This window comes from Xenopus laevis, chromosome 2S, assembly GCF_017654675.1.
Source record: "Xenopus laevis strain J_2021 chromosome 2S, Xenopus_laevis_v10.1, whole genome shotgun sequence".
Classification (NCBI taxonomy): domain Eukaryota; kingdom Metazoa; phylum Chordata; class Amphibia; order Anura; family Pipidae; genus Xenopus; species Xenopus laevis.
This window is the reverse complement of record NC_054374.1, coordinates 64,847,760-64,875,251: the sequence shown is the minus strand read 5'-3', so window position 1 is coordinate 64,875,251 and position 27,492 is coordinate 64,847,760. Positions and strand designations below refer to the sequence as shown.

The 27,492-nt window shown below is 38.0% G+C and overlaps 1 protein-coding gene across 1 annotated transcript; it reads right to left on the bottom strand.

Annotated features, from left to right (window-relative positions):
- LOC108709504 (tetraspanin-18) lies at nucleotides 1–27,218 on the bottom strand. Its single transcript, XM_018249409.2, has 8 exons — nucleotides 27,123–27,218; nucleotides 16,809–16,879; nucleotides 12,559–12,753; nucleotides 11,355–11,429; nucleotides 10,488–10,586; nucleotides 3,418–3,594; nucleotides 1,689–1,772; nucleotides 1–342 (listed from the first exon to the last, which is right to left on the bottom strand). Exons 2-8 carry the CDS (start codon nucleotides 16,863–16,865, stop codon nucleotides 295–297), a joined length of 735 nt encoding a protein of 244 aa, XP_018104898.1. The 5' UTR covers nucleotides 16,866–16,879; nucleotides 27,123–27,218; the 3' UTR covers nucleotides 1–294.
- Between the last annotated feature and the right edge of the window lie 274 nt (nucleotides 27,219–27,492).

The window sequence follows — 27,492 nt, the reverse complement described above, 5'->3', positions numbered from 1 at the left end:
ATACAAACTTTATTTTTTATGATAGTGTCTGCTTAAATTGCACTAGTCATTGTACAGATTCAGAACATATCCTCTAATCTGTACATAATCCAGGATTTGTCCTTTGGTAGCTTCAAACTGTTCACTAGCGACACTGCCTCCTTCTGGACATTCATTACAGTTTATATGGTTTAATAAAAAATATGTACGGTATGTACCCTCCCTGGGCCACAGTCCTGGGAATATCACTGTATAAAAAGACTGCCTTTTTTTTCAAACAGGATTTTCTGCTTCTTCTTAATGAAGTTGGCTCCTCTAATCAAAGTTGTAATAAAGACAAATTGCAGTAAACATAGCAAATACCTGAAAATACAAAAGTTGCAAGAGTCAGACAGTTTTACTTTCTGATATCATCTAAATATTATAATATAAAGAGATCTGCGGTGAGAACATTATACAATTATGGTAATAATATTTATCCAGAATCCACTTATGATAACATTTTTGCATGATATATATGCTAATAAAAGTTTTTTAAGGAGTATTTTTAATGTAAAATATTAGTGTAATTATGCTTTTAAAGGGGTTGTGCACCTTTGACTTAACTTTTAGTATGATGCAGAGAATTAGTAGTCTGAAATAATTTAAAATTGGTTTTCATTTTTTATTATTTGTGTTTTTTATTTACTAAACTTTTTATCCAACAACTCTCCAGTTTGTAATTTCATAAATCTGGTTGCTAGGGTCCAAATTACCATAGCAACCATGCATTAATTTTACTAAGAGACTGGAATATGAATAACTATTTAAACTTTCAGAAATCATAGCCAGTACTGTATTGGTTTTTTTTTCGGTCCAGTGCCACCCTAGGCACCAAACCTAAGGATGCCCCCCATCATCGTCATCAACAGTGCATGCGCAAGTGACATCACATTTGTGTGCATGACCTTACTTCTGCATTAGGATTGCCACCTGTCTGCATTTCACATGAACAGCCCAGTATTTGGAAGGGCTGTCCGGGTGAAATCCTGACAAGACATTGAAAATAATGACATGGCGATCAGCCAATAGCTGATCTCCACCTCATCAGTCCCGCCCCCCGACGTCAACAATCCCATCCAGACGGCACCGGTCCTTCCCCACCTCCGACGTAATCTGCCCTGCCCCCCTGCCCGTTTTCCAGCCCCAGCAAAGGTGACAACCCTAGTCTGCGTGTTACTCAGGCACCCCTCACCCATCTAGCTCTGCCACCAGATTTAGATGGTAAGGTCTGGCGGAGATTGTTTATTTTTTTCTTTTAAAAAAATTACATTTTTATATAGGCACCCAAGGGCCACCCATTTAAAGCTGCTGCTCTAGGTCCCCAACTTGGGTGTCTATATATAACTATATGATCATAGCCATACCTGGTTAGCATAAGAACTCATCGTGATCATACTGTTGCTATCCTTATTGAAACTTAGCACCAAATTTTGACCAACATACTAGCAAATAAAGTTAACTGTATCTATTGGTAGGAATAACACACGTATTCTGGACCAGGAAGTCAGTCTTTGGAATTACAAGGTAATTACTGAAAGTGACCTTAGGTTGTCACATGGTATTGGTAAGGAATCTGGTAAAACAAAATATACTTTTTTAATATAATCACTATTTTATATGCCCAGAAAGTCTATCCACCTCTTATTTATCTCTAAACCATCTCTTACCTCAGTTACTAGAACACCTGAAGAGATAGCTCCTGAGATTGAAATATATTTATTTAATCCTCTGGCAATTGTCATAAAGCAACCCTAAAACAGAGGAAGCAACATTTGAAACAATCACTGTCTAGGAATCCTTATGAAATGGAGCAATATTTATATTTTATAGCTTGTATAGTTGGTGTATAAAACAGCTGTCACTACTAATGCTTAATAAAATTTCCTACATAGTTAACAAAACACATATTGGGAGTACCGTAAAGTGGAGAGTTAGTTCCAAGCCTATTAACCCAGTACAACCACAAAATACTGACCAATAAATTTTAAAAGTTGATTGGTTGTTGTTGTTGGTTACTAGAAGTGAAGCAGACTTTGCACCTATTATTGTATTACCCCCATTGTGTCAGTTTAAAAAATAACACAGTGATTCTCAAAAGAAACCTTGTTGTTTCTATTCATGCACATTTGTGCATGAATGAAAGCCTATTTAGCTCCATAATGGAAAAGAACTGATTAAATAATTTAGGGATCTGCTGTACATGAAATAAAAAGTGAAATGCCTGTAATAAACACTAGAGGGCACCACTACCTATACTAAATTATTCTCATATGCACATACTGAATGTGCTTTCTGAGTAATATTTATACTCACATTTTAATTCTTTCCCTGCCATGTTTTGTAAAACAAAAAGTATGTTGGTAGTGAACGTGTTTTCCCGTAGAATAACCTTGAATATGGAGACATGGGTGTCACCTTGTTGGCAGGCTTTCCCTTTCCTTGACAACAATGTAGCATTGGCATTGGCAGGGTAAGAATCTATATTATACATAATCAGTGTCAGCTCTGATTCAGCTAACTTTCTGAAAATTAATATTTAAAAATCTATACTCATTTTAAATGAGAATTAAAAAAAAATATATATATATATATATATATATATATATATATATATATATATATATATATATATATATATATATATATATAATACACAAAAGCCATGAATATCCTGTAAATTATATCCTTATAAACGGTGAGTAGTGATGTCATCAGTTATAAACGGTGAGTAGTGATGTAATTTCTGTCACATGACTCACTAAAATTTGTGTATTATAATAAATAAAGTACCCCCAGTTGTAAAATATGAGGATATTATAAGTTACCTCGGAGTTCCATGACCTGTATAAAAACACTCGGCCTTCGGCCTCGTGTTTTTATATGGTCATGAAACTCCTCGGTAACTTATAATATCCTTATATTTTACAAGAGGGGGTACTTTATTCACTATATATATGTGTGTGTGTGTTATAAATAACATAAAAAGACAGTAAATTTGTTAAATACAGGTACATTTTAGCTGCAAAATAACTAGCCACTAGATGGCAGAAGTAGATAAATTATGAGAATGTAAAGCACCAAAATACAAAAACCTTTTGTTCAAACTGAGGGCGGGGTGGTAGGTGCAGTTACAACAGTTAATTGGCCAAAAACAAAGACTTGAATTATCCCTTTATTGTATAAAAAATAAATAAAAAGCAGTGGTGTGGTATGGGGCAGGCCACTGAGACTAAAGTTGTCTCTGTTAGAACATATTGTGCTGGTGTCAAGGTATGACGAGAACTGCACATTTCCATTTTCCCAGTTTGTTCCAATGTATATGTGAGAACTAAAGCGGTGTTAGTACACTATGCAAACATTAGTAGCTAAAATGGTTGGTTATGCCGGGTCTTTTACCTGATCATTGGTGAAGCCTTGTGTATGGTGCATACATTCTTCTCTATCTAGGATTTTTCCGGAAACAGGATCATCACGCCGGCAGCACGCATCAGGCCATGGTGTGGAAGGATAAATGTCATGGAAATGGGATCTGTTATCAAAATCATTTAATCCAGAAACACCACAACATGAAAGCTACAAAAATAGAAAGTATATTTCTGAAATATATTTGCTGTGTTTATTGCTAGGTCAAGTAATTAACCCTCGATATTCCAAATAAAGTAAAGATATTCTAAGTAAAATCCTTCTACTTTGAATATCGAATATATTTACCGTACATACGAACGATCAAAGGAAAAATCGTTAGATCGAACGATTAAATCCTTCGAATCGAACAATTCGAAGGATTTTAATCCATCGATCGAACGATTTTCCTTCTATTTAAAAAAGCTTAAAAACCTTATGGGGAAGGTCCCCATAGGCTAACATTGAAGCTCGGTAGATTTAAAGTGCCGAAGTAGGTAGTCAAAGTTTTTTTTAAAGAGACAGTACTTCAACTATCGAATGGTCAAATAGTCGAACAATTTTTAGTTTGAATCGTTCGAATCGAAGTTGAAGTCGTAGTCGAAGGTCGTAGTAGCCTATTCGATGGTCGAAGTACCCAAAAAAAACTTCGAAATTCAAAGTTTTTTTACTTCGAATCCTTCACTCGAGCTTAGTAAATGTGCCCCTAAATATTGAAGAAAAATATATTCTTTGGAGATATGTATATTTATATATACTTTGGAAGATGATATTATAAGATTTGAATATTAGAAGTTAACCAGGAGTTCAATAAATACATAGAGACACACGATTATTGTCAAAGTCTAAAAAGAGATAGAACTGTGAGATCCTTTCTCCTACATTTTGTAATTGTCAGCAAGGGGTGCATTATCCTATATAGTCAGAGGCGGGCAGCCCAGCCTGATAGCTCGCCCCCCCATCTCCGTCTCTCCGCAGCAGGGCCCACGTGCGCATGCGCATTAGTATCACTCGTGTTCGCATGCACATCAGTAGCGATGGTGCGCGCATGTGAGGCATCAGCGCTCACGTGCGCATGCGCAGTAACACTTTCCATACAAACATACACAGAAGCAGCATTCAGGGGCGCAGGTCTAGTGACAGGACTGGTCTAGGAGTAGGCAGAAGAGGTAGCTTCCCAGCGCCCCCCAATCGTTGCGCCCTAGGCACCTGCCTCTTCTGCCTACCCCTAGTTCCGGCCCTGTATATAGTACACGGTTTTAATTGTAACTATAGCTCCCTCCATTAAAAGGGCTGTTTATAAGTTAATTATTTGCAGACAAATAAATAGATCATAATGGTTACCTGAGTATATAAGTCACTGACTTGAGGCTGCAGATCAAGTGGTTTTATACAGGTTATCTTTAATCTTTAATATCCACATAATTTTTCACAGGGCTATAATACAAAAGCTTTAGAACCAATTATAACTGATGACTAGGCACCACTTAAAAGGATATTACAGAATTTACCTGTGCAACCACATGATCTAAAATTGTAGGTGTGAAAGTCCTGTTCATAAAACTGTTTTAAATTTGCTGTATTTATTCTGTCCTACTAAGCGCAATTCCTGAAATGTATTGAACTCAGCTGAAATAAGTTATATAATAGTTGCTAATATTCCACAGATGAAAAAATGCATCCACTAATGTAGCAAATTGTAAAAGTTCAGAATCTGCACACGCATTACCATGCTGTCAGACTGAAACACCAGAGACAGGAACATTAAACTTTAAACGTCAATTTTGGAAAAAAGAGAAATAAAAGTAGTTGATTTTTTTTTAATATGTATTGTACTATGCGAAAACAAATGAATGGAAAAAAGTTTTGAAAAGTGGACAACCCCTATAATAGACCCAATTTGAATAATGTAATTATTACAATATGCAAGATTGGGTGGCATTCACCCCTGGGTACCAAAAGAGCATGGCTCTATGATTACCAAACTAATTTACGCAATAATGTATTCAAGAATTCTTTTATGTCTGGCATGGTGTCAAGAGATTGGGGAATTGCTAATGGATTGCCACAGGCCTCTTAGTTTGGCCTTTGTAATAGGAATGTTTTTGGAAGCAGTCGAATGTGATAAGATACTTGAATATTTTGCAAATTGCAATAATTTAGGTTTGCATTAGTTTGGATTTATGTGCAATATATCTTGCCAGACCATCATAATCATAATTGCCTTCAATTAGGAGATGAGCAGAAGCCTAGACATTGGGGCGGCAGTGCCCGTGGGCATTGTAAGTACCATCTCTATTTTTGCTGATGATAAATTGTGCAAAACTATTAGATTCATATAGGATATTGCCACTTTGCACTCAGATTTGACTAAATTGGGGAATTGGGCAGCTTATTGTCAAAAGAGATTAATTTTGATATATACAAGGTTATACACTGTATAAATAATACACTATAAATGGTAGTTTTTGGTAACACCAAATATGGAAGAGATTTAAAGGAATGACCATATAATGTAGTCTTGCTTGCACTGGTGACACTTGGGTGTTTGCTTCAGAAAGACTACTATAGTTTATAAAAAAAACAAGCTTCTGTGTAGCCATGGGTGCAGCCATTCAAGCACAGGATACACAGTAGACAACAGTTAAGTTCTGAAGAATCCAAATGTATACTACAGAGCTTATCTGTTATCTGCTTCGTATCATGTGCCTCCTGGCTGCCCCCTTGGCTACAAACACAGCTACTATTGTTAAGCAAACACGTCAGTTTCACCAATGCAGTACAACGGTACATTATATTTTCAGAACTTTAAAAGACTTGAATTTTTTGGTGTTCCTTTAAGAAGAATTTGGGGATTCTTGTGGATAACAACATGTTTAACTCTAGCCAGAATCAGTCAGTGGCTTCTCAAGTCAATAAAGTACTATCTTGCATTAAAGGAGAATTACACCCTAAAAATTAATATGGCTAAAAATGCCATATTTTATATACTGAACTTATTGCACCAGCCTAAAGTTTCAGCTTCTCAATAGAAGCAATGATCCAGGACTTCAAACTTGTCACAGGGGGTCACCATCTTGGAAAGTGTCTGCGACACTCACATGCTCAGTGGGCTCTGTGCAGCTGTTGAGAAGCTAAGCTTAGGGGTCATCACAAATTATCAAGCAGACAATGAGGATTGTCTGTAATATAAGATGATGCTACAAGGCTGATTATTACATTCTGATGCTAGTTACACTGGTTTATATGCTGCAATGTAGTAATTATCTGTATTAATTAATAATCAGCATTATATTGTGACATTTATACTCTATAGTGTACTTTATATTGTCCCTAAGCTCAGTAAGTGACAGCAGCACAGAGCATGTGCAGTGAGTGAGCAGAAAAGAAGATGAGGAGCTACTTAGCATCTGCAGAGGCACAGATCTTTACTACTAAACGGTTTGCCTTGGGCTGGTACAGAAGCCCAAAACATAACATACAACATTTCTAGCCTACTTCTTTAGTTAAGCTTTAGTTCTCCTTTAACTAGAGGGATGAAAGCATAAATTTGCCTCTTTACAAAACCCTGGTAAGGTAAGGTCTCATGCAAGTTTGGGCCCCATTCCTTAATAAAGGGCAACCAGTTCAGTTGCAGAGAAGTGCAACAAACTGGTAAAAGGAATGGATAAATTAAACTGTGAGGAAAGACTATTAAGGTTGATGTTGTGTTTTAACTCTTGAGTGTATCAATCAAATTACTACAAAAATTGGTATGTACACGTTTTATTCCATCTGTAATGGTAACTCAACTGCATTTATGGCATATACTTTGTTTTATGTTTAATGTGTTATAAAACAATAAAATTTTACCTTTAAAAAAAAGGTTGGTGTTGTGAGGTGCTAGTGAGGTTATATGATTACTCTTTACAAGTTTATTAGAGAACATAATAGACTGTCACAAACCTTAACCCCACACACCTTTGACCTAGCCCTCAGCTATTTAGTTGTTGCCAGGTCTTATAGCAAGAGAATCTATTAACTCTTAACTCTTGGCAAGGGAAACAACATATACTTCAGGGAAGGAGCTGGTAAAGAGACAGAGCTGGATGTAGTCAGACAGGCTGGGTCAGAACCAGACAACAAACTGGTAGAATTGTAAGACAAACTCAATGTCAGAAACAAGGTAGAGTGAAAACAACATAGGCAATAGTATCAGGGAAGTTACAAACAACAATAGGAACCAGAGCACTAAGGAACAAGCAAGCTTGACTTTTAAGGGGCAGTAAGTAAAAACAAAGTAAGGGTAATATAGGCAAGTGAGCTGAACTCTGTGGTCAAATAAGCACCAGCTGAAATAAGCCATGCCTACTTGAAAATGCAAGGATTGAACCATATTCATAGCTGTCTTCTCAAATATACTGCAGAGGTAAAGCAGACTGCATAGTAACATGCAGGTTCAAAGCAAGGCAAGGTGTTACACAGACGGATGTCAAGGTTGTTTTTAACAAAGAAAAGAACAAAAAGATAAAAGTAGGCCACTCTTGTAGTCTTGAGGGACTGAAATTTCATTGTAGCAGCAAAAAATAATTTTCACAGTGAGGTTGTAGAATGTAAAAAACTATATACAAAAGGGATTTATATTAATTATACTTTATACCAGCTAGGTAATGATCAAATATTTGGATCAATATGAATGTAGGGGCACCTACGGGTTAATCTGCCCTGCAGCTTTAAGGCCCCCACCTTTTTCTTAGAGTTTCTTAGATCTGCCAGGAGAGGTGTGAGAGCTTCCTGCTACACTGCTATATAGTGTGTGCAGGGAGTGGCCACTTCCTCTTTCGCCTCTGGATGCTGATCCAGCTGGTTGTGCTCAGAGGGGCTGAGTACACCAGGCCCAGAAGAAGGCATGTGTCCAAGTCGGGGACCAGGAAACACCGTGAATGAGGAATAGATATACTAAGGTACAGAGCCGGGCCAAGCCGGGCAGGCGCCCTAGGCAGACTGCCCGGCTGCTGCACCGGCTGGATCAGCGCTTCTGCGCATGCGCGGAAATACGCTTCTGCGCATGTGCAAAAAGACGCTTCTGCACGAAAGAACAATTCTGCGCATGTGTGAAAAACGCTTCTGCGCATGCGCAAATTGACGCATGCATGAGACAGTGGGCGGTCGGCAGAGAAGGGACCGGACTAGGGGTAGGAGTAAGTACGTGCCTGGCGCCCCTCCACCTTTGCGCCCTAGGCACGTGCCTACTCTGCCTACCCCTAGTTCCGGCCCTGCTAGGGTAGACTTGTCATAGTCTCTCTAGGAGAGAAAGGCAGAGAGGTTAGAGAGAAAGAGCAGTTCTGAGCTCCCAATGCAGGAGTGATAGATTGGAGGTATCTCTCAGGCCAAATTGCCTGTAGTATAGGGATCCCAGTGGAGAGGGAATCAGGAGAGAGTTATTGCCCTGAGGTTGATCCAGAGACCACTACCGGAATATGTCGCAGAGTTGAAGTGGGATACCTGTCAAGTCTGTCCCCAGGGAGTGTAAGCCTGTGTCTGCTCTAAGTGAGCCTGCCTGCAGATCTGTGTGACCTCTCTATATGCTGTTGCCTCAAACTCCTGCATGAGTACTGAAACCTGTGGTCACTTGCCTCGTGCATAGTAATAAATCTTGTTCCTGTTTTATTATGAACCTCCTGGCTTCCCAAGTCTTTTGTTATTGCACAGTAGCCTGTGGGAGTTGTAGTTACAATACACCACACCTTTAATCTTCCATATAGCGAAGGCCCTAGCCTGAAGTGTTAGAGTCACGTGTAACCCATGCTCTAACTGGTGAATTAACCCCATATGGCCCAAATAGGTGTTACATGTATATTAATAAAAAGGCAATATTTATTAACCACTGTGCCAATAAATCACTGTACATATAAAAACACTTACAAACTCAGTAATGCTGTTATGTAAAAGAAGGGGCTTCTCCTATATTAATTATAGCACTCTATAAACCTTGATTACCATAATACGAACATTTGCATGTACTATGATGCAGTGAAAGAACGAAACATAAGGTCAGCAATAATAATGTCGGAATCCCAACATATGTGTCCGTAAATCCAAACTGAAGATAGTATCCAAGGGTGCTGAGGTTATGCAGTTATAAATTACAAAGTCCTGTTGTAGAATGTGCTGCTAGGTGATGTGATGGCAGGTTTTATTAAATATATATATATATATATCTCAATCCCTGTTTTGTTTAAAGGGTAAGGCATTTTTTAGTAGCAGTATGCACAAAATGTCGCTGTCTTAAATATATTGATAATGGGTTGAGTGCAGAGGAATCTTGTATTTTTCCATATGTATTTTGTGGTCACAGCCTCATTGCACCCCCGCCTAATGGTTTTAAAAAATAGTGGTGAGCACAACTTTCCTTTGTTTGTTATAGTTTATACAGGAGCAGTGACCAGCTCCATGTTGTAGCTCCCACCCTTCCCAGCTATAGTCAGGTGATCCCACTGGTGTCTAATAAAAGGGCAGCCAAGTATGGAGGTTTACTTTGAAAGCAGCTAGTAAGTTGCAGGTAAAACCTAGTCCCTTTGTAAAATGTATAATGAAGCAATAGAATTCTTAATGAATCAGATGAAAATTAAGCGTAGGACTGGCCAGATATGGGATGACTTTGACGTAGTTGGCCAGCTTAAATATATTGCAATATATGGACAAACAATCCCTGTTTTGTTTAAAGGGTAAGGCATTTTTTAGTAGCAGTATGCACAAAATGTCGCTGTCTTAAATATATTGATAATGGGTTGAGTGCAGAGGACTCTTGTGTTATATATATATATATGCACAGGTGGTGATTTGTAGGGGTGGAACTTGATTTTTCAGATTATATTCAACCCAAGTTGACTATGTAACTTTGTGTGCAGACATAACACAGCATATCAACAGAATATTCACAGATATAAATATGAGTTGGAGCTGCCATTTCACTTTCTGAATGGACACCACAAACTGCAATGTTTTGAGTGAGTTCTAACCAAAGACTTATTTTTAATTCTTTGGTATGTGTGTCATTAAGTGTACTTTATAATGTATCTTACTGCAATCATGATGGTGTTCCAGGATTGACTGAATACTTCAGACGCATTATCCCCTTTGTAAAATCTTTGCAGTTCCGCCAGGAAGTGTTCTTGCTTGACCTGTAGAAGTGGGTAGCAAAATTGTATAGAGATATGTTTTAGAAATACAAATACCCAGGTATATTGTCAAATGTGAAAAGAAGACAAGATGAGACAAAAGATAAGTCTAAAAAAGGAATGGTCTCTATGATATTAACCATGCTCAGCCATTTTGGGTATTTTGTCCAATGAACTTGTCAAAACACACAGTTAAAATGACTGAGATTATCCCCTATTCTCCACCATTACTGTAAATCAAAAGAAAACATCAGCATGGGCAATGTCACATCTTGCCTTTAAACACAAACATTAATATTATTAAAAATGCATATAAGCTACTAAACTCTTTCATATAGGGAATATGCATTTTAAAAAAAATACCCTGCATTTTTCAGCAATGCTTCCAACTGCACAAATGTACTTTTTAAAAAAGGTGCACTTTGGGTCATTTTGTCATCAAGGTGTCAGAGCCATGCTATCCCCAGTTCCCCCTCTTCCTGATGGAAACCAGAAATGTTGGCCGTATACAGCAGTATACTTTACAAATAGACATTTGAAGAATATGAACACAAAATGCCTAAAATTGGGGGCCTGAGAGGAAACCTTTTGATTTAAGAATTAGCATTGGGTTATAGATGGCCATTTTTAGCAAATAAGTGCCAAAAATAAAGCAAAACTAATATGTGTGCAAAATGCTACAAATATACACAATGAATATATAATATAGTTAATATAGTTGTATTAACAATTTGCAAAATGTAGAGCATACGTTTTGGTTTTATTAAGTACCATTTTTTGGTAGTTCAGTGCAAGAATAACTCCAATAAGTTCCACAATAAAGAAGAGTAAAACCAGCACGAAGAACTGCAAAAAGAAAAGCAAAGGATCAGGTCAGAATTATATTGCTCATACTATGACTGGCTTTTTAAGCATAATACTACTAATACTTATAATAGGCCAGACAGACATCTGTCCACTACATGTTACAAAACCCCTGTCCTTTCCATTGTGTACTGAAAATCCCATACTGGCTACTAAGTGGAAGGTTCAATCAGTAGTTACTGTATGTTTTACTTGATATTCAAACCACTGCTTGAATACTTGTGGTTGAATATTTTCCGCCTACCAGAATGGAGTTGCACAATTAATGACTGAGGTTTGCATCTTGCTACTGCACTCCAGAAATTAACCAGTTTGAAATAGTTTCAACTTGAAGGGATGGGGAAACATGTTTTTTACAAAATGCATCAGTTAATAGCACTCCTCCAGTAGAATACCGGATTGAAATTTTGGGCGCAAGTTGCTAACCCAAGTTGCGACTTCTTTAGATACATTGAGTAGGAAAAACAATCGTTTATCTGAAAGCAGTTCTATTGTAAAGTGCTGGCTCTTTTTCAAGCACATGCCCAGGTAAAATGATCTGAGATGCCTGTCTACACACTAATGTTACAACTAAATAAAATACATTTATTGGTTCTATAATTTTTAATGCTAGAATGAATCGCTTGCAGTGTACACAGTGTAATTTAGCAATAATAACTAAACTGTAAAAAACCATGACAGAATCCCTTTAAGAATCAGGTACTAATGGTTTTATACATTTGTACGAAAGAGTTTAAGATTTGAAAAGCACTGAGTGACCATAAACCATAAAGTAGCCATAAAGTAAATCAAAACCTGACTTCTGAACTTGCAAACGGTAGAGACTGTATTTGGGAATGGATTCTGTGCTGATGAATGAAGACATTAAAGCTTCAGATAATGCAGCCTACCCATTACCCAGTTAATTGCACCAGACAAAGGGGTCTATATAATCAAATAAAAGGCAGACTGGGATAAACAGAATGCTTTAAAAATAAATTCAGAATACAAACCTCCACCTGGACATTTTTAAACAAGGTCATTACATACTACATGTCTACTAATACACTCCTCCCTAACATTTCTGTTAGAAATATTCCATTACTTCATATATGAATTAATTTGACCTCACCAATAAAAGTAGGGGTTTATTTTTTCGAATAGCCCCAAAGCATCCCAGGAATCCAAGCAATGAGAGAGCAAGCCCTATGATGAGCAAAATGTATCCTCCGGCACTTAGTAATGGATTCGATGTGACAATTTTCTGGAACCCATCTGGATCAGCAACAAGCCAAATGCCGACCCCTAAAAGGCAGATACCTCCAATCTGGAAAAGTAAAAACGTATTAGTGGGTGCAGTTCCGTTTACTGAATATTTAGTATATTCACTTTTTTTGTATCCTGTTAATCACTTGGGCTCCTACTTTGCCTTCAAACTCCTAAACCCCTCACCAACTTTTAACTAAATATATATATGATATAAATAAAAAATTGAAAATATTAAATATTTAAATTATTTTATTAAAATGGAGTCCATAATTTGAGCTTTCTGGATACCAGGCTTCTGCATAAGGGATACCATACTTGGAATAGGTATTTTGAGGGGCACATTTACTTAGGGTCGAATATCGAGGGTTACTTAACCCTCGATATTCGACCGTCGAGGTAAAATCCTTCGACATCGAAGTATTTACCGCATTTCCTACGATCTAATTAAATCCTTCGAATCGAACGATTTTCCTTCGATCAGAAATTTGTTAGGAAGCCTATGGGGACATTCCCCATAGGCTAACATTGATGCTCGGTAGGTTTTAGGTGGCGAAGTAGTTGGTTGAAGTTTTTTTTAAAGAGACAGTACTTCGACTATTGAATGGTCAAACAGTCGAACGATTTTTAGTTCGAATCGTTCGAAGTTGTAGTTGAAGGTCGAAGTAGCCAATTCGATGGTCGAAGTAGCCAAAAAAAACATTTGAAATTCTAAGTATTTTTTCTTCTATTTCTTCACTCGAGCTAAGAAAATGTGCCCCTTAATGTCACAATAATGACTTATATAGTGGATTATGGACTTTGAAGGTTATGAGATGAAATAAGATATGTTGCCTGGTGTATGGTGCAACTGAGTATATTTTATAAAACTGAAGACTGAGGAGCATTATAGTACACTGTGCGAGATTAATGATGATAATTAGATTAGCAGTATACAGCCCCCTTCTCCCTTTGCTGTTAGCAGAAGACCATAATAGAGAGAAATTATCTGTGCTCTGGTAATCTAATTATCTAGCTCACAAGGACCAAACATGAAGGAGCTTCAGTATCCCAGTTTGCCCGGTTTAGCTCAAGAAATAAAATAAAGCATACGTTTTCTGTGATTAAAAATACTGGCAAATAGTATAATCAGCATAAACCCTGTTTGTTGAACAAGGGGCATAGTACCCATCGCCGGATTTCATTGTCGGCCGCCCTTAGGCTGCGCGGTCCGACCAGGCGGCCGTGCTGTCCTAGCGCCCACCGACACCTCCCCTTCCCAGCGCGCCGGCGAAAAAACGCTGGCGCAGCTGGTGTAATTGAATGGGGACGCACACGTCCCCATAATGCGGCTGGGCGGCATGCCGCCCCTATTTTTTGCCACCCTAGGCCCGGGCCTATGCGGCCTTGCCGCAAATCTGGGCCTGATAGTACCCCTTTAATGGGAGGCAGCAAGCATCACATTTTGACCCCATAAGAATGGGGTTAAGTGAAAACACTTGGTACAATCCGCCATGTATTTTTCCCCACAATGAAAATACAGGTATGGTATACGTTATCCAGAGAACCATTATACAATAAGTTCCAAATAGTATGATTACAATATCTTTCACATGGCACTAGGTGAAAGCTTTGCTAGAACACAGAGTTGCAAGTTGTACCCATTTGCATATGTCAGGCGAATTCCACTCATATCACTACAGGGCAGAGAACAAGAATTCATTGAAATGCCCATCAATTGCACACAGTTTCACAGGCACAAAAACGAGTGTGAGCAGGCAGAAAGTGCAAAGGGATTCCTGCACTTACCACTTAATTAATGACAGGTGTAATGTAGAGGACTTGTGTAGTCTCTGTCTGTGGAGTTGGTAAATAATGCACCTTGTCTACTATTGACTCAATCACTAGTAGTTACAATTTCATAATAAAATCCTTTTTATAAACCTGCTTATCAAACCTTCAAAATCAGGTACAAGCAGGATAGGATATAAATATTGTTATAAAAAATCTAAATTTAATAAAGAGTAGGAATAATCATCACTGGCAACTAGGCTTAAGTATTAATAATTAATTAATATTTATTAGGTTACAAATTACAATTTCTGTGAAATAAAAGAGGAAGCAGATTTATATTGTCCCCACCTTGTCTCTGTACCTAGTGCCAACTTTTAACCTTAGCATTATAAAAATTAGCCACGTTGCAAAGGTGATGGAGTACCAATTATAATCAGAGTCGATGAGATAATTTTGTTTTTCTCTTCTTTGGAAAGGTTAATTTTGATCTGTGAAGCTGAAATCAGAATATCTGAGACAAATAATTTGTTTAATAACCTTGGGGATTAAAACTGCCGCAGAGAGAAGCATCACTGATACAAGGCAGTGGTAGGATCTTATTGCTTACCTTGAGTGTGTCAGCTCAGGCACTTGAGGGATAATGTTGACATTTGGGAGTTAGTTAACCCTTTTGCATAATACAGAGGGAGGAAGTCCATTTTTTTTCTGGTCAGAGTTTTAAAGAGGAAAACTAATTATTTCAGAGAAAAGAAAACCTATAATTTTTTGTGATTTATTAAACCCGAAATAAAAAAGTATTCCATCTCAAACCTGCCGAGGTCATATAGAAGTCAATGATGTCCCGTTTACAATTGGAAGATATCATGATCTGCATTGGGTTTTGTACAATAGTCCAATACATTTTTGGTTTTTGGATGATAATCCAAAAAATTGTAGGTGTCAAATAAATAAAAATGTACACAATTTTATTGAGTCTTTTCCCGGACACCAACATTTTTTCAAGATAATTTATTGAGAAATACGGTGAACATGTGTATGGGAGTTTGGTCAAAGTGGTTTTAAGAAAATGGTGAGAAATGTTTGGATTTTAGTGAATAAACCACTGATATTTTTAACTTCACAGTCAACAACCAGGTCATTTTTAAAGCATTTTTAAAGCTTTAAGAAGCTATACCCCAAACCAAATATTTCAAAAGACCCTCACAAGAGCAAGTTATGCAAGTAATATTTACTTTGAAATCTCAGCAAACATTTCTGAGTAGAGATAGAAACATTTGCTAAGATCTCAATCAAAAGCATTCACAATTTATTATACTTTTCAAAAAAAAGGACAAAAGTATAAAAAATTTGAAATGTTAGAAAGAGAAAACAATTATTTATGTTTCTCATACATAACCAAAGCCTTATGCACACGGAAATTATCAGTGGTACCTTAATCAGTGGTAATATATACACTAGTGCTTACTTATATAAATTTAGTAATCAAAATGTTAAAAGGGATCTATCATTCTCTATCAACAGGGCTGTATTTATATAGGCATCCGTGTCTATGGGCAGCCCTCGGGTACTGTATAATCTCTAATTTTAGTCTTAAGGGAAAAAAACTCCCCAGCCGCCGCAAGAAATTATCTGGATAAATCTGGTGGTGGGGCTGGGGTGAGGGGGTCAGGGTGAGGGTGGCATCGGACCTAAATAAACTACTGTCTATCAATATCAAATATTGAAAGGTAATTACTGAAATATCTCAGGAAAAGTTAATTTACTCAACACCTGTGTCCGGGTCATAGCTGTGATTTGCACTTCAGATACACAACTGAAGGTATGGAGGATGCCCTAGTGCCTCTACCAGTCCACCACTAATGAATACTGTCCTACTGAATGTAGGCAGAACTGTATTCATTGGGAAAGTGTAGGGTGTTTTACAGGTAGCTTGCCTCTGTTATTTGCATGTTGCATCATGCTTTGCTGTTTTTAAATAAGCCTAAATCATACAAGTCCTTATTCCATTATATAGGTGCTCTGCATACCTTTTAACAATTGCCTTATCATTCTTTTCTGTGTTCATTTAACATATTATTTTTAATGTATTCATGTACAGTACTTATGTTCTTTATGTACTATTTTGGTAGGCAATATTAGATAGCATGATTTCATATTTATTTACTACTTTAACAACAGTGAATATAAAACTTTCAGTGTTCCAGGAACTACAATAGCCATAATTACTTTGCAGTTGTGCTTTTGCAGGAGTCGCTGCACCAAAGGCTGCCTATCTGAGCCCGTCAGGCCATTCAGTGACATTATTTTAATTAAATTATATAATTTATAGAAATGTATACTTACAAATATAAGGACATTGAAGAGAAACATCATGTACGTCACAAACTTTAAAACCCCCATCTTTAAAATTTCTCCTGTAAGACAAATTTTTATAGTGTCGTTTTTTTGTGTTCTTTGCTTACTGTTGTCCTCATACAGGAAAATGTGTCTTTTCTTATGGTATTATTAATCCAGATGGCTCATATATTGTTCATAAAATGGGTAATACCAAGTTAGCTGAGAACAATGGATAATAACTTGAGGGGGGGTTCACTTACTTTCTCAAGTGTGGAGTTACCCCTACATATCATGAAAAACTGGGGAAATGCTCCATGTTTTTGGGCAGGGGTGTTGGCAGTTACTCTTATAATACACATACATTTCAAATACTGCACCTGTTTAATACCCTATTCAAAAGCTAAGCAAAATGAATCTTATCATTATGGTGTTGATATGAGGGAATGGGGCTGTTTTGTAAAATCTAGAAAATAATTCAAATTAACTCTTTTCTAGATGTATCGTTATTCATAAACAAAATACCAGCAAAATAAGAGAAATGCAGGTACGACTATTATTATCTTCAATGATAAAGCTACTCAGAGGTTTGCTTTTGGACATCACCCAACCTCTGGTCAGACAATCTCTGATAGATGCCCTTTGTCTTTAAAAAACAATATTATATCTGTTGGGGGAAAAAAGAAAGATGTAGCAGCAGTGATATCTAATAAAATGTTTCCTACTTGTTTCTTGCTTGTTTAGATATGATATACTTATAATAAGTTATCAAGAAAGCTTACTTACTTTAAAGAAGATCTTCAAACCATCAGCACAGGGTGCCAGCCATTTGTATTGTGACACTCAAACATTTGTCTGAGTCAGTCTTTCACAAGAACATCACAAAGATCTTCATGAATAGGCATCTTCTCATTATCATGGAACAGGAGCTAACTATTAGTGTCATTAATGAGCTACAGAAATGCAGCTGGGAACTTGTCCAAAAAAGCTCATAATGCAAGAGGTCATTAAATAATAACGCATGGATTCACAGTAGAATCTGATCTCACTCTGAGAGGCTATAGTTTAATTAATTGCACAATCATTTACAGGTTGACTTGAGTATTTCAGGTGTCACTGATATAACAGGGAAGCCCTAATGAATATTCTATGTAGTACCCATAAAATTTTAATATTCACAATTTGTTTACCAGAAGGGTTCTACAGGATAATGATAACCAAGTAACCAATAGTCTGTTATATCTGGAATAATTCATATTTATTTGTTATCATTATATAAATAATATGATGAAACTTCAATTATTATACTGTTATGAAAAGACAATACTTGTATATCTTTTTTACATTTTTGCTTGTGTTGCTCTATACATAGATTTTCATGCCATGTGTGCTATATTCATTAATTCATTAGCAGCGTTCTCATTATTGTTAAAACATACAAAATATTGTCATTTATTCTACAAACTTAAACAGTAAACAAAGTAGGATGATGACACATAAAATAGATTATATGTAAACCAAGTTCTAGGATGGCATGTATAATTAGTTCCCAAACTGACCCCTGGTTAGTTTCCCTTGTTACTTTCTTGTGATTGACACTCTTTTCCTTGAATGCCATTTTCTTCCATTGTGAACAGAACAAAGGTTTGTCAAATTACCATAAATAGTGTCTAGGACTGAAACGGTGGAACCTTTGCAACTTTGGGATCAGTTTGACCTACCAACTATTCAGCGGTATAAGTGCATTTCAGCACTAGATAAATACAGTATAAGGCTAAAATTCACTAAGCTTCGTAGTTGCGCCAGTGTCCGCTTCGCCACACTTCGCCAGGCGTATTTTTGCCAGCGCTACGCAAATTCACTAAAATCCAAAGTTGCGCTCAGGGGAAGTGTAAGGTTGCGAAGTTGCGCTAGCGTTAATTCGCCAAGCAAAGCGAAGTTACGATAGCGATGCTTAATTTGCATACGGCGCCAAATTCAAGTTACAATGGAGGTATATGTAGCAGCACTACACAAGCCTAGGAAACCTTCAAAACAGCAAATTAAATTTTTATTTTGCCCTACACATGTGCCCACTGTATAGTTAAGTTGCCATGAGTTAGGAAATGTAGGGGGGAAGGGGGGTAGCCCCTAAAAAAAATTCGATCTTTTTCAGCCTATCACCCATAAAAAATTTAAAAAACGCCAGCGTTTTTTAGGACTTAGAAAACTTTTTTTGAAGCAATCCCTATCTACTCTATTGCACTTCGCCTGGTCTGAGGTGGCAAAGGAAGTCTAGCGTAAAAGGTAGCGTTCAGAAAAATCCGCACGTTAGTGAATTTGCGTAGTTACGTCTGTTGCGCAAATTCGCCAGGCGTAATAAACGAAAATGCGATACGCTGGCCAATTAACGCTAGCGTTAGGCGCTTTGTCGTTTAGTGAATTTGCCCCTAAGTGATTCTCCCCTCATTTTGCTATTGTATAAAATTCAGGCACTGTAAAAGCACTGATATCAAACAAAGCCACATCAGCACAAATTCGTAAGGCCTGCAAAAAAGAGTTTGGGGGCAGATGTATTAAGGGTCGACTAGAGGGTTAATTAACCCTCGATATTCAACTGGCGAATTAAAATCCTTCAACTTCGAATATCGAAGTCGAAGGACTTTGCGCAATTCGTTCGATTGAACGATCGAAGGAATAATCGTTCGATCGAACGATTAAATCCTTTGAATCCAACGATTCGAAGGATTTTAATCCATCGATCGAAGGATTTTAATCCATCGATCGAAGGATTATCCTTCGATCAGAAAAAAAACTTGGAAAGCCTATGGGGACCTAACATGGACTTCGGTAGCTTTTAGGTGGCGAACTAGGGGGTTGAAGTTTTTTTTTTAAAGTGACAGTACTTTGGTTGAATAGTCGAACGATTTTTAGTTCGAATTGTTCGATTCGAAGTCGAAGGTCAAAGTAGCCCATTCGATGGTCGAAGTAGCCAAAAAAAAACACTTCGAAATTCTAAGGTTTTTTTCCTCTATTCCTTCACTCGAATTTAGTAAATGGGCCCCCTGGAGTTGATATGGGAGAATCAGACAAGAAGTAGGAGCGTACTTTATTAACTCCCAAAGTTGTCTCTTTAAACCACAAGTATAGGTTGATCCAAACTGGTTTTGTTCATTGGCCTACAGTATCCCATATGACAATGAAAAATGATGAATGGATTTATTATAATCTAGGTTCACGTAAGGTGTTTTACATGCGGTGTTTCCATGCACTTTATCACCCGTGGGAGATTTCCCACAAGCGATAAAACACCCCGGAGCCCTTAAATTGGAATTCCAAAGCAAACATGGTGGTGGTGTTTTCGTGTCATTAAATCTAATAGTGTGGAAAATTAAATAGTCAGAAAATATTTCCAAATGCATTTTCCTGCATTTCACATCATTTTTGTGGTCCCACCAATTTACAATGCATTTCAATGGGTGCTTTTAAAATACTAACCAGATGCATATTTGCCCTGATTCTGTGTATAAATAGTGAATTCCAATTAGTCTGCACCTCATACAGTCATGCACAAATCACATAATGCTTGAGGTTGTACATGTGACTGACAGAGAGATCTTGCACATGCCCCCCATAGTGTAACATTAATGCTGCAATGTTTACCCTTGTAATTAACACAGCAAATATTGTATTTCAAAGTAAAACAGACTCCTGTGCTTATAGATCCTATGAGTACTTGAAGAATACGTTACTTTTTCACATTGTCCTGATTTTACATTTTCCCAGATTTTACACTGTTTTTACTTAGTCGTCTGAAAAACAGAAAATGGGGGTTCTACAGTGAATTTAAAACCACTGAAAATGTTTATGTATTTTGGAAAGTTGCTCAGAAACTACATTTTCTTTTGTATAGAAAAAAAAACAATATTGGGCAGATGTCCCCTTTAATATTAATGAAAAATTGTTAAGAATCAGCATCAGAATGATTTTTAAGATCAGAGAATATGTAGGAGCCCATAAATGCTTACATTTACAGTTTAAATGCCATTATGTCTGTTTTGTAATATAAGCTTGAGCAATAAGTGTGTTACTATCAACTTGACATTTTATAGGCAGTATCCTGTTACTATGTTTGTAATAGTGATAGGCATCACCTCAGAATAGGTCCTGATGTTAATTTGATAGTATTAGCTGAGAAAATGAGCAGCTCCTCAAAGAACTAAGCTGCTGGAAAATATCACTTTAGAAAGGAGATCCTCACATTTTTACTTTTGCATTAAAATTAAAATACACATTTACTTTTAATAAGAAACTAACTTCCTGGCACAAGGAAGACAGATAACGGGCCTGGAGAAACAGAATGGGGTTTGAAAGGGCTACAATTTGTATGCACTGCTGAGATTCGGCTGGGACCTGGTCATAGAGAAAGTGAAACAAGATGGCGTAATCTGAGAATCCCCAGAGTGTTCTGGAGTGGTACAAGAGTTACGGTCTGACTCCAAAAAGGACTGCTGTAGTAGGCCCTATGATATCCAGAACAAAAAAAGGAATTTATTTACAAGATCCTAAATGCTGATGGATCCATATGTCGGCCTAGTGAAAGCTTCACAACGAGTGTGCCTAAACGTGCTTGTGGATAGTCCGAGTTTAACAGAGAGACATGTGCAAGTGGTGTTGAGGCAGAACAGCTTGGTTACTGGGGCAAATTGTCTTGAAAGACATTCCAGAGAAGAAGGAACTTAGTGACATTGAGGATGAAGTGGGAGCTGATTTGGAGGATCCAAAACACCTTTGCACTGGCATGCCACAGATACCTGCCACTGATCACAGCCCAGTGACTAAAAGAATGTTTGAAATGGCTGAGACAAAGCTGAAATACACTGTGATTGTGAGTTTGACGTCTGTAGAGAGGAACCCACCAGTGATGTCTTTGAAGCAGCCCAGCTAGGCACGAGTCGGTGAGAATTCAAGACAGCTGGCATACAATGGCAATTACAAGAGACTGAAAATATTTTCAGGTGTGGAACCTTCTCGACCTGGTAGAGAGAATTTTAAAGTCTGATGAAATGCTGCTTTGACCACTGTTCCTGATTGGCCTGGGCCTGGGCCTGGCCCTGCTTTGTGGAAGAAGGAAGATGACATTGAGATGCTGTACAAGTTCCAGTCTTGCATGCAGAAAGATAAAAAGAGCCTGTCTCGGTATTGTAAGAGACTGCAGCAGGTGCTAAAGTTGCTTCTTTGCAGAAGAATCATTGCTACTGATCAGTTGCTTCTATAAGGCTGCAACAGTTATTCAGAGGGGCTTTGTCTATGGACCCCATGGCCATGATGTTGAGATCTTTCTACAGAGGAAAAAAAGAACCTACTTATCAGGAATTAATCTGAGAGATCCGAAGGGAGGAAGTTAATCCTCTAAAATGAAAGAAGAAAAATCATAGTCCTAAAAAGACTTTCAGTGATTCCTTTAAGGAGGAAGAGATTACTGAGTTGAAAAAGGAGATTGCAAAGCTCAAGGCTTGTGTGTCTGGAAGGGATGAGGGGCCAACTATATCTAGACCTGCTCCCTCTCCTAAATTAAGTGGTGCTTGCAGACAACCATCCAAGAGTTTCCATTATACATTTAAATTTGTAGACGCAAGTAATGTAAAACAAAACATGTTGCCTTCCAAGTGATAGGCCAAGTCAGACAAATATTTTTACCTTTGTCCAAAAACAACACAGCCTCTATGCTTGGTGTAATAGGCTAATTGTTATATGATCCAGCACTGAGCAGATGGGGCTGTTGATTTGGCCAAAAGGGATCAAGTTGATGACTTGTCTGCTTCTATATGGTCAGCTTTATTTCTGACAAGGGTCAGCATTAGTAACCCTGAGGCCTATATAACTAAGCTAGCAGGGCCTTGCCCCAAGATCTCAGATGCAATGTCAGACTGGCCCTACCTCTAATCCATCACCAATTGTAGCAAGAAGTAAAAGGTATGTGAGAGGGAGGGGGTGATGGCATTGGGTGGAGATGCTCACAAATTAGGTGGAGGCCCCTGAGGGCCCATACACCCCAGGCTGATGCTGTTCTAATTATTCCCACCAGTCACTTGGATCCTCTGGGTAGTGGACCCTGCCACAAGTAGTATGGGGCCCCAATTAATTAAGAAAGCAATATACTAGCACATATTTAAAAACTACCTGAAGTAGGAAACTAATCTGAGACTGATTAAAAAATTGAATGAATAAGAAAAAATGCTAGTTAATCCTACTGTCTGATAACCTGTTTACCTTTAATACAGAACCACTAAGCTCTCACAAGCAGGCTCCTCTTAGCCTTTCGATATATATGTATGTCATTGCAGTATTAGCTTTTCTAGTATAGCATAATGTTTAGAACAATGTATTAAAGAGAATACACCTGTATTCAGCATGTGCACTATTGATCATTGTTTTTTTTACCCTATCTCCCTCTAGTCTCCTTGAAGTCAGACGAGAGATCTAAATATAGATTACATTTAGATAATGCTCTTCATATAAACAGACCCTCCATCCCCCCAATTGTTGTGTCTGTCTAACAGGAAGGAGTAGATTATATGGGGGTATTAAAATGGCAAGAGAAAGCACTCTCCCCCTCTCTAATAAACTGGGAAGTTGAAAATGAAAGTACTTTCAGTTTAATTGTTTTGCACTGTTTAATACAAAAAGTAACAAACAAATCTATATTTTGTATGTAAAAATTTAGGCACAATGAAAGGTGAAAATTTTGTTAGCCTTATTCTGCTATATACTGTATTTATCTACAGAAATATATCATTGTGTTTTTTTCTTTTTGTTAGTAAGATTCCTTTTTAATTTATAGATCAGTGTTATGAAAAACACTTTTATTTAATCAAATGTTTTATTTTCTGCTCTAATATAATAAATATTTCCAAATTAGGACTCTGAAATGAAATACAGTACATGTGTGGATTTCACTCACACTGATGCTAACACATGCTCAGAAATGGTGACATTTTAATACAGAATCTAAGTAAGATGAACTAAGAGTAACTAACTGTACAAACAATTGAATTTCTATTTTTCCATGAATATCTAAAAATTTGAGGTTTTTCTATATTTATTAAGAGCTCAAAAATGTGAGAATTATTAAGTGTTGAAACCATGAAAACCTCTAATACAAAAAAAAAGTAAAAGTTGTCATGGTCCTATAGAATCAGTGAGTGCTGCTCTGATTTTATTTGATCTATTTTAATCGATTTGGATTGTTAGAGGTTTCCATGGGTTTTTTTCAGCCTGTAATTGTCTAAAAATTTTCAGAGGTTTTAGAGACATCGTTCAGCATTTGTTTTTTTTCCATTTGTACTTTTTAAATTCTGATTTTTTTATATAAATTTCAGAAAGTGAGTTTAGTTGTGGTTTAAAAAACACTTAAATTCAGCCTTTATTAATACAGTAGGCCTCCACAATTTCTGGTGTGTAAAGGCTTTTGAACATTGTCTTTTTTCACTAAATTGTCCACAAATTGTATTGTGATTTTTAAAGTATTTGATTTGTCATTTCAATTCATTAATGTGCAATACTATTAAGGATATACCATTTGCCACTAATGGGGTAACATCTGCAGTTTTATTGAAAGCTTTTCACCAGATGCATTTAGATTTTTTTAATATTTAATAGGCACAAGCCACTTATCTTCTTCCTCTAAAGATTCTCTCTAAAGAGTCATAAACATAGAGCAAATGTAAAATTGGCTGATATTTTCTACATGATTTGGAAAGGAGGGATAATGAAACATTTGTAAGATGTTTGTATAAGCACACAAATGCCTGTATCTATCAACCAAATGAATGCTTGAACTCTACCATAAATACTTTTCTTAAAATTCTTAGATAATGGCAGTTGCAGACAGCCACAATTCCTAAATATAAAATTTAAAGTAATCGTAATGGAATATAAGTTGTGTGTTTTCAGAATGTAAGAGGTTTTTCAGTTTGGTCAAGGTATACTTGGACAGGTTCTATGGGCTAGTAATTTATATGCTAAGTTTTAGCAGATCACCAGTTGGTCAACTCTGTTGTTCATCTGAAGATGGAGTGGAGAAACTATACCAGTGGTTCTCAACCTTTCTAATGCCGCGACCCTTTAATACAGTTCAACATATTGTGGTGAACCCCAACTATAAAATTAATTTCCTTGCTACTTCATAACTGTAATTTTGCTACTGTGATGAATCGTAATGTAAATATCTGATAGGCGTGATGTATTTTCATTGTTACAAATTGAACATAATTAAAGCAGGGGTGGGGGTGCGCAGAAGTCATGTGCCTCATATCCAGCCTACCCCTAGTCCGACAAGTGTTACCTCAGTGAAAAGATCTCTCTGAAGTCAAAGTGCTTAGAGCACGGTCTCAGTTATTCACAGTTACGCACGGCTGCAGTGGGGGCCGAAGTGGCCAGTCGTATTGCTTAGCCCGGCACTGAATTAGAAACTGCCTAACCCTAATACACTGTCAACAACAGCCCCTACAACCACTTCTCTGTAACCAACAAACGCAATGGCGACTCTCTGGGCTTTTATACAGTCCTGGCTGGGAGCCTCTACCACTTCCGCATTCCACAGCTGGAACTAGTGTCACGTCTGAGGAGTGGGCGTGCCCTGCGAGGACTCCTATTGGTTCCTGCTTTGCCCTTATGATTTTTTTTTTCAGAGTGCGATCGGCATCGGCGAGAATGGGCTGTACCCGGAAGTGAGGAGGGAAAGGCAGAAATGGAGGCCGGAGAAGCAAGAGAAGAATATTCCCCGGGCGGGAGTTGGGATAAAGCGGACACATTAGGCAGGGTAAGCACCGGGCTGGCAGGAACATTTCATTGGCTGCTCTAGGCACCTGTCTATAAACACTGTGGCCCATTGGAGCTGAGGCTCAGGCGGGGTGATTTGTCTTCAGCTGTGAGACAAAGTGACGCTCCGATCAGCTGCTTCTCTTCCTCTCAGGCCTCACTCTCTCCTCTCTCTCGCCTTCCTCTCTCTCTCCTTCCTCTCTTGCCTGTCTCCCATGTAGCCTTCCTCTGCCTGCCCCTCTTTCCTCCCACATCTTAGAAGCCTAAGACCTCTAAGGCGACCCCTGTGAAAGGGGTCGCAACCCACAAGTTGAGAACCCGGAGTTACCCGGAAGTAACTTCAGCGTCTTCGTGTTCAAGTGATTTCTTTGGTTCTGATCTTTGGCTTATCCTCGACTATGGTTTTGGCTCTTCTCCTCTGGTACCTCAACTTGGCTGGATGGTTCTCAGGCTTGACCCGGTGTGTTCCTGACTTTGGCTCATCTTACTCCTTGTCTGCACTGTAACCTGGCTGATGTTCCCTAGTAGGGATGTAGCAAACTGCCGATTTGGTGTTCGCGAACGCCGTTCGCGAACACCGGCAAAAAATGCGAACGTTCGCGAACAGTTCGCGAACTTCGAACACCCGCTAAAATCGTTCGATTCGAACGATCGAAGGATTTTAATCGTTCGATCGAAGGATTTTCATTCGAATCGAACGATCGAAGCCATTCGATCGAATGCTTTTCATTCGATCGAATGCTTACAATCGTTCGAACGAATGGAAATCGTTCGACTTTTAGCGGTCGAAGGAATTCGAATGGTCGAATGGTCGAACGATCGAACGCGAACTCAAAATGCGAACGTTCCCAAACGTTCGCGAACATTCGGCGGACGCGAACGGTCGAAGTTCGCGCGAACTAGTTCGCGGGCGAACAGTTCGCTACATCCCTATTCCCTAGCAACGGCTCAAGGTTCCATCTTCCTGCTCAATAGTGAATTTCAAGTTACCCAAACTGCTATTATCTTTGCCTGGATTTAAATATTGTTTCTAGGAAGTCTATTGCACAGGTTAACCCTTGCAAGCCCAAACCGACTTTGCAAATAGTTTATATTGCAAGATTGTGATTAACCACTGCAGAATCCTTGTCGGCTGTGCTATGCCTGTTCCTCCTGCAAAAGCAATCCACTCCTGCTAAAGACTTTTCTGTTAACCCTTGCTTGCAACCTGCCTGGCTTATTATGCTAAAAGACTGTGTTGTTAAGCTTGCCTCTCTGTCTACCTGGCTCATTATGCTAAAGACTGTCTTGTTAACCCTTGCAATCTACCTGGCTTATTACGCTAAAGACTGTGTTGTTAACCCTTGCTTGCATCCTGCCTGGCCCATCTAAGACCGTTAAATCCTTGTTACCACATCACTTGGTTCATGTTATAAACATTGATTTTCTGCTACCTATTCAAGGAAGAGGGGGTACGGGTTGTTGCTCCCTGATTCTGGAAGTTAATTCTCCTAACTGCTACCACGTTCCAGTATAACTTACCTTGAGGGATTGCTCCTTTCCTGCTCAGCTGTACGTTTCATGCTACTTCTTTCCTAATGAGGATTTATCCGATAACGGATCCGTTCCTTTGAGTTCCTGTGGGAAGAAAACTATCATTAAAGACTGTTTAACTCTCTAAGAACAATTCCGGATACAGCTTTACTTTCATGGAAGTTCCTGTTAATTTCTGGACTTTGTGTAGGATCTCCTTCTTGGGAGTTACAGAGACCAGAAAATAAACAGTCTTTGTGTATTTTCTTATGCTGCACAATACAGGATTCATTTTGAAAACCACATTACATTTCTTACACTCTTACACTTTATTAAGAATGCTGTTGCTTCATTAAAACTTTTACACAGAGACTAAGTT